Source organism: Nannospalax galili, unplaced genomic scaffold (assembly GCF_000622305.1).
Source record: "Nannospalax galili isolate Female #2095 unplaced genomic scaffold, S.galili_v1.0 scaffold399, whole genome shotgun sequence".
NCBI lineage: Eukaryota > Metazoa > Chordata > Mammalia > Rodentia > Spalacidae > Nannospalax > Nannospalax galili.
Window position 1 is genome coordinate 5699162 of NW_008345053.1, and position 7674 is coordinate 5706835.

General features: G+C 43.5%; 1 protein-coding gene across 1 annotated transcript in view; it reads left to right on the forward strand.

Annotated features, from left to right (window-relative positions):
* The window catches only part of Pfkp (phosphofructokinase, platelet), a gene marked incomplete at its 3' end in the record, with an annotated part of 53815 nt that overhangs the window by 33530 nt on the left and 12611 nt on the right, over positions 1-7674 (forward strand). The window contains 1 exon segment of the mRNA XM_017800187.2: positions 4106-4201. Within this exon segment, the coding sequence (XP_017655676.1) occupies positions 4106-4201 (96 nt within the window).

Genomic DNA, 7674 nt, shown 5'->3' on the forward strand with positions numbered 1-7674 from the left:
TATATATATGTATGCTCTTATGATATTATGTTGGCTCCTTTAATCTTTGGTTATACTTCCCTTTTGGGTGTTTAAGGACATACAATTGGACCAGATAAACTGATTTGTTTTTACTCTTGAGGTCCTTAGAGGATTTGTTCCTCAGGGGTCCCATGGGGTTGGGAGGAGCCCCTGGCTCCTTTCTTTTACCAGCTCCATCCATGTGAGGATAAGTCAAAGGTCCTGCTCGACCATTGTTGGCTTCTCTTGGAAGCATGGAGGAAACATGAGAAAACTTACTGCTCTTAAAATGGATGCCCCCATGTTGTAGGGGATCTTCCTATGTGGGCTGTTCCTGTATCTTTCTCTTTCTGAAGTTGCCAAGGAGAAATAGCTGGAGCTGTTTATTCTTTTTTCACCCAAAGCAGTTGTTCTGGTTTTGTGTTGGTACCATAAGATGAAATCATGGTGGTTAAAATAAGTCAGACTCTCAGAGAAAACTCGTTTGCTAGTCAAGACCTGCATGTTGGTTAGTTCTAACAGACCCTGTTGGACTCTCTAGTTGAACGAATATGTGTCGGGTGTTTTGACGTTTCCTTTCTTAAACTGTGGGATTTTAAAAAATATTTTATTTATTATTTTTATGTTATGTATATGAGTGTGTTGCCTGCATGTGTGTGAGTGCACCCGTGTCGTGCAATGCCGAGGCAGTCAGAAGAGGGCTTCAAATTCCCCTGGAACTGGAGTTAAGGACAGTTCACAGCCACCATGTGGATGCTGGGAATCGAATCTGGGTCCTCTGCAAGAGCAGTCGGTGCTCTTAACCATTGAGCCATCTCTCCAGCCCCAAACTGTGGGATTTTATGCTCCTCCCTTTGCTAAGTTTTTTGAACCAGGTCTGTCTCTTCCTCTGTCTAGAGTTTGTTGTATGTTCCTCTTTCACAGCAAGGCTATTTATTAGGGTGGGGAACATACGCCTCTATGAAGGCTTGATGTAAAAGGTGTAGAAAGTCTTCTTTAGGACCATAATTGGCTTCAATACAGAGCTCTTACTATGAAGCTTAGTTCTCTTTCCCTTATATTTGAAGCAGTCTTATCACTGGCCTACAAGAAAATTATATCACAGTCCAATTTTATTTGTATCCAGCAAGTGCCTAATCAGTGTCTGGAAATGTGTGTGTGTGCAATAAAATGGTGCTCTTGCTTTCAACTAACAGTCTTGGGGAAGAAAAAAATTCAAGCCACATACCAAAAAGGCTTTGTGGAAACAAAGCCCTGTCTGAAAAGTCATTGATTAAAGTCACCATGGCAAAAAAAAGTCAGGTATCCTTTGGAAGTTCAAGCTCTTAGTTGAAGTAAGCCAGTGAGTGTGGTGGATGCCCACAGTGTAGATATCACTGCTGAAGGAAGAACTTTCCTGTCCCTTGGTCCCAACCCAGGGGACATGTCCAGCATCTCCAGCTGCCTGGTAAAGACAGGTTGCCCACCCCTGGCCTTGTGAGATAAGAGGTGGTGGCTCTTGTTAACTGGCACTTCTGTGTGGTCCTGAAGATGATGGATGACCACTACACAGGACATCACCTCAGTGGTCTCTGCCTCCTTCGCAGCCGTGGCTGGTCTCTTCCCGTTTTCTCCCTAACATGCCTCTGACCTGATCTCAATGACATTGTCACAGACTACAGGTCCATTGGCAGTTCTCCAGAAGCTGGGAAAGACTTTTAGGGCTTGGCTGACAGCAAGTCTGTGGTAAGGCTGTGTGGCTGGGTGGTCCGTCAGTTCTGGTATTCACTTTAGATTTCAAGGCTGTTTCTTTAACCATGTAATCCCGTCTGAAAATCTTAGATTCTAGACTTTGTACATTGCACTGTCAGTGATAAGGTTATACAGCCCCACTCTCCCCCAGGTTTTGGCAGAGGTAAGGCTGATGATGTAAACTACTCTTAGTCTAGAAACACTTGATATTTTTGTATCTGTTGTTTATTTTTACTAGTCAGTACCACAGTGCAAGAAATTTTTCTAATATTTTTGAATTAGTCTGAGAATCAACCCTCATAATATATATACTTAAGTATAAAATGCATAAAAACTTGGTACAACTATAAATTTTCTAGGTCTGCACATTGACTCTTCCACTAACAGGGTGATTTTGATCAAATAACATGCTTCTGTATCTAAAGGCCCTTGTTATATTCCTAGTGGTTTGGGGAAGGTCAAAGAATCATTCAGTCTAGGTGCAGAACAGGAGGCACTCTAAGGTATAGGGACAGGGTGGCTCTCTTTCTACCTAAACATACAGAGGACTCCATTGTTCATGTGTACACATTCCTGTGTGTGCAGGCACACATATGTATGGAGACCAGGCATCAACCTCGGGTGGTGTTCTTTAAGCATTGTCTACCCTTTATTTCCAGTTTCGGAGACAGTCTCCAGTTGGCCTGGAACTCATCAACTAGGCTAGGCTGGCTGGCCAGCAAGTCCCAGGGGCCCACCTGTCTCCACACCTCTCACCTCATGATGCCCCCACCCCATTTTTACATGGCTTCTGGTCTTTGTTCTTGCAAAGCAAGTAACTTACTGGGTGCGCTGTCTCCCTAGGCCTAAATTCCATTGTTTTTAACAACTTTAAAGTCTTTCATTTTTACAGTTGAAGTAAGGCTGTTCAGCCTATCCTATATTTATGGGTATTGTCATTACTCACAGTGTTGTTCTTTCAAACAATGCTAAGCTGATCACCCTGTACTCATATATTTTTATATAGTGTTTATAATTTTTTATAAGTGTTTATTTCTGATTAGCAAATTCTTCAAAGTGTGACACATTACATAGCTGTCAGAAACAAGAAAAAAAATCTTTATTTGTGACACAGATGTCCCAAAGCTGTGGTCCACATTGGCACAGTACTCCTTAACCCAGCTCCGGTCAGGCCTGCCTTGAGGCATGGCCACAACCCCACACATCTGTCACTGATGCTTTCCAAGGGACAGATTATAACTTGGGACTTGATAGAAAGCAGATCCATTGAGAATGAGGTAACTCAGGTGATTGTGTGGTTGCTGTGCACCTTGGGTTCATTCTAGCCTTGCACGACCACTGTGAGTGCATATGCGACGGTGCAGCAAGTATGCACTGGTGTGTAAGGTGGAGCTGTGCCCCCTTCAAACTGTTTGTGTGGGCTCTGTGTCCATGTTAGTCAGATTTCTGTCACTGTGACAAATTCCTGAGCTAAATCAACTATGAAGGAGACTGTCTATATTCACTTGTGATTCTGGGGGTTTCAGCCTAGTGTCACCTGGCCCTGTGATGACACCATGCATCATGGCACAGTCACAGGGCAGAGGTCTCTTTACCTCATCATGATCAGGAAGGAAAGAAAGAGTGGTGGGGTGGGGTCCTGATATTCCAACCAAGAGCATTCCCCTCTGCCAGTTACCACGCCTCCTTCCACTAGGTTCCACCCCTTAAAGCTTCTACCCAATAGTTTCCTGGGCTGGGGACCAAGCCTTCAACACACGGACCTTTAGAGAGCATGCCCATGCCGGCATCTTTTCTCATTTTCTTATCTGGGTCTTGCCTTTCTGCTGATCACGCCTGTGTGTGTATTATCAAACATGATGGGGGAGAATTGTTGGCCTCACATAGCTTTAGGGATGTCCCCAGGGAGTATGCAAGGAACTCTGGCATAAAGGTGACAGACAGCAATGGCTCTGGGGAGGCAAAACTGGGGACGTTCAGCGTCTGTTGCTTGCTCCCTATTGTGGAGATTACTGTCAACCAGATGGTCTACACACCTCACCTCAATCAGACCCTGACTGGGGTCAGGTTCTCACATGTACTTGTAATGTCACCTCACCCTCACCAAGGCACCTTTCACCTTCTTTCTAGTTTATTTTTGTGGTGCCAGGGATAAAACCCAGGACACACTCGGGGCAAGTGTTCTATTAGTGAGCCACACGCCCAGCCCACCTTTCACCTTCTTTGGGGTTACTCAGAAGTACTCCTTGCCAAATTAAGCAACCATTTCTGCCTGGAAAGAGGCCATTTCAATTTAGGAGAAACTTCTCTGGGTTTACTGTTGTCCTTAAAAACAAATTAAATATTTAAGAGTTTTAATTTTCTGTTTCCTTAGAACCGTGCCCGAAAAAAGAGACTGAATATTATTATTGTAGCAGAAGGAGCAATTGATACCCAAAACAAACCGATCAGCTCTGAGAAAATCAAGGAGGTAAGTGTGTGATGTTTTATTGTTTCCCAGCTGGACGTGGAAGACGTTCACATGGTAGACAGGAGCCGGCGTTAGAATACTGCAGTGTGTTACTGTTTGCTCTTTTCTACTCAGAAATATCTCCAAAGTGATTCAACTTTCACAGCATCCGGAACATAATGCTTGGGAACTCAGGGAGCCCACATGTCCTGGGTCATGTTTCTGATGATCCTTGAGGCTTCATAATTCCTCTGACAATAGAGGAGAGGTAGCTGAGTGGATGAGCTCTAGTGTTAGAAAGTTCTAGATTTTAAGTATGCCTTGTTCTGAGGATAAGAAGTCGGTCCACCCAGGCTGGGGTGTTCTTACTAAGAAAGCCGCCTTGTTGGCCATGAGTCACTGCTTTCTCTGAGGAAGGGCAGGGTCTGGCAGGCTTCTGGTCTTGGACTCCTTCAGACCCAAGCTCACCAGTCTCAACAGGACTCTGATGAATCCTTCAGGATCCCAGCATCACCTAGAAGCCCCAGGGCAATAGGTAGGTTGTGAATGCAGCCCTGGGTCAGAGCCACAGGCTTTGCCAGACTGGCTTTACAGGTTGTTTGTTTTTTCTTGCTATGTAGCCCAGGCTGGACTCAAACTAGCCATTTTCCTACCTCCACCTCCCAAGTGCTAGGACTACAGGTGTGCACCACCATTCTATGCCTTACTGACTTTTTTTTTTATTATTTTTATTTTATGTGTGATGCCTGCATGTAGGTGAGTGCACCCATGTCATGCAAGGCTCTCAGAGGACAGAAGAGGCTGTCGGATCCCCTGGAACTGGAGTTGCAAACAGTTGTTAGCTGCCATGGGTGCTGGGAATTGAGCCCAGATCCTCTGCAAGACCAACCAGTGCTCTTAACCTCTGAGCCATTGCTCCAGCCCTGAGACACTATCTTTTTTTTTGGCTTTTTTAAGCCCCAACTGTCCTGGATCTCACTATGTAGACCAGGCTGGCCTCAAGCTCACAGAGATCTGCCTGCCTCTGCCTCCCAAGTGCTGGGATTAAAGGTGTAGGCCACCACACCCAGCTGAGATACTATCTTTTAAAAAAGCTAACGAGCCAAAACAAAACAAAACCCACCAAAGAAGCAAAAGATACTTTGTAATCCATAACTAAGCCCTCTGAGTTACCTATAATGAGACTGTAGACCTCAGTCTATGAGAACTGTGTAATCATTTTTGTTCAAGGAGCAATTCATAATTGCTATTGCCAGGGAGAATGAAGGGGGATAGAGCTGGCAGGACTCCTCCTAAAAATGCAACATGGCATCTTTTTGTTGTTTGGGTTTGGCAGGGAACTTACTATGCATTGAATACCTGGTACCCTGACTGCAGAACCCTGTCTGTGGCCACTAGGAACAGGAAGCCATCTTCTCACTTTGATGCCTCCTTCAGTGGCTTTCAAGATGCACTATAAGTGATGCAAAGGTAAGGCATAAAATTGAATGAGGTTTTAACTTTTAAAAAAGATCTTCATGCCGGGTGCAGTGGCGCATGCCTTTAATCCCAGCACTTGGGAGGCAGAGGCAGGAGGATCTTTGTGAGTTCGAGGCCAGCCTGGTCTACATAGTGAGTTCCAGGACAGCTGGAGCTACAGGGAGACCCTGTCTCAAAAAGACGAAAAAAAAAAAAAATCTTCATTTCATTTTAAAACACATGGTTTTATACAGAAACACTCATTTTTAATACTACTAACACTTAGATGTTTGTACGTGTCTCTAATTTCTATGTATCTGATTATTACTAGTCACAGTCGGTTACTTTCTGAGATCCACCTCAGCATGGATATAAAGTCATCAGGTAGATTTCAATGGTAATGTGTTTCACCTCTACTAATTAACATGAAGCAAATTTTTATGCTTCTTCCTCAAATATAATTCATTTTTTATTTGTGGATTTTTTTGTGTATTTATTACAAAATAATCCCAAACAATATTATTCATCTATATAACCACATCCCAAATGGCACCTTCCCATAGTACCCCCCTCTCCCGCCACTGGAGCCCATATACTATGTAATCCCTGTTATTGTCCGCTGTGTTGTCGGCATCCCCAGCCATTCCCCAATGTTTGTCAATCCACTAAATCTACTCAGATTATCTAGAGTTCCTTATTTTAGGAAGATCAGCTCTTCCTCATCTGGCAGGAATCAGTTGCCAATATTCCTTTAGATAAGATTGGGGTCTGCTTTTCATTTTCCCAGTTCTATGCTGGGTCACTGTCTGGGAGTCTTTTGGGCCACCCTGGCCAACAACTCAAAGGAAGGTATCTCCTGTCTGGCATTGTTTCTTGTTATGTAGCCTTTAGCTATACACATGGACTCTTAAAGAATTATATTGATCCCTTTAATCTTTGGTTACACTTTCCTTTTGGATGTTTAGGACCATACAGTTGGCCCAGATAAACCAATTTATTTTTACTCTTAAGGTCATTTGAGGATCTGTTCCTCAGGGGTCACATGGGCTGAGGAGGGGCCCCTGGCTCCTTTCCTCTACCAGTTCCATCTATGTGAAGATAAGTCAAAGGACCTGCTTAACTATGGCTGGCTTCACTCGGAAGCATGGAGGAAATGTTTCCTCTGGGTTGACCCTTCTCTTTGTAGACTGGACACTGGTTCAAGTCCATTTGGTGGGGTTTCCATGACCTCCTTGATCAAGAGGACAGGTGACTCACCACAGTTACAGGACATTTTGAGACATGCTCATAGTCCCCTGGAGATTGTCAATCTAGGAGGGCAAGGAGCAAAAATTGTCCTTCATGTCCCTCTGACCAAATTAGTATAGGCCTCAAAGTACGGCTTTTAGACATCCAAGGTTAGTTACACCAGTCTGGTACTTTTAATTACCATGTGATATGTAGATAAAGCTTGAGGAAAGACCAAAGGTTCTCAGATAAAATTTGACTAGACATGTATTATGTTCCTTGAACTAACTAGTTGTATATATAATTTATCAGTACGTTGTTCGATTAATATGGTTCCCTCTGTTTTTTTCAAAAACTAGCTAGGCATTTATCTCTCGTATTGCCTAACCCTTCCACCATAGTTTCTTCATTTAAAGTGCCCACATTTTTCCCACTTCTCCATTAATAATACCCTTCTCCTATGGTCCCACTTCTCTTGAGCTCTTTCTTTCTCTTTATCCCCAGGGTTCCTTGTATAACTCCCTCTCCTCCCTCCCCTTAAAATAACCTCATTTTAATCCATATCTCCCTTACTAATGCCTGTTTCCTACTGTTCTTCTCTCTCAGGTTCTTTCTTTACCTTTACCTCACTGGTTCCTTTTCATTGCTCTGGTTCCTCCAGTTACATCTGGATACATACTCACTTATCAGGATTTGGTGCTAGGATCCACATATGAGGGAGAACATATGTCTTTTTATTTTTTCTGAGTCTGTGTTACTTCACTTAGTATAACAGTTTCTAGTTCCATCCATTTACCTGAAAATTTCAT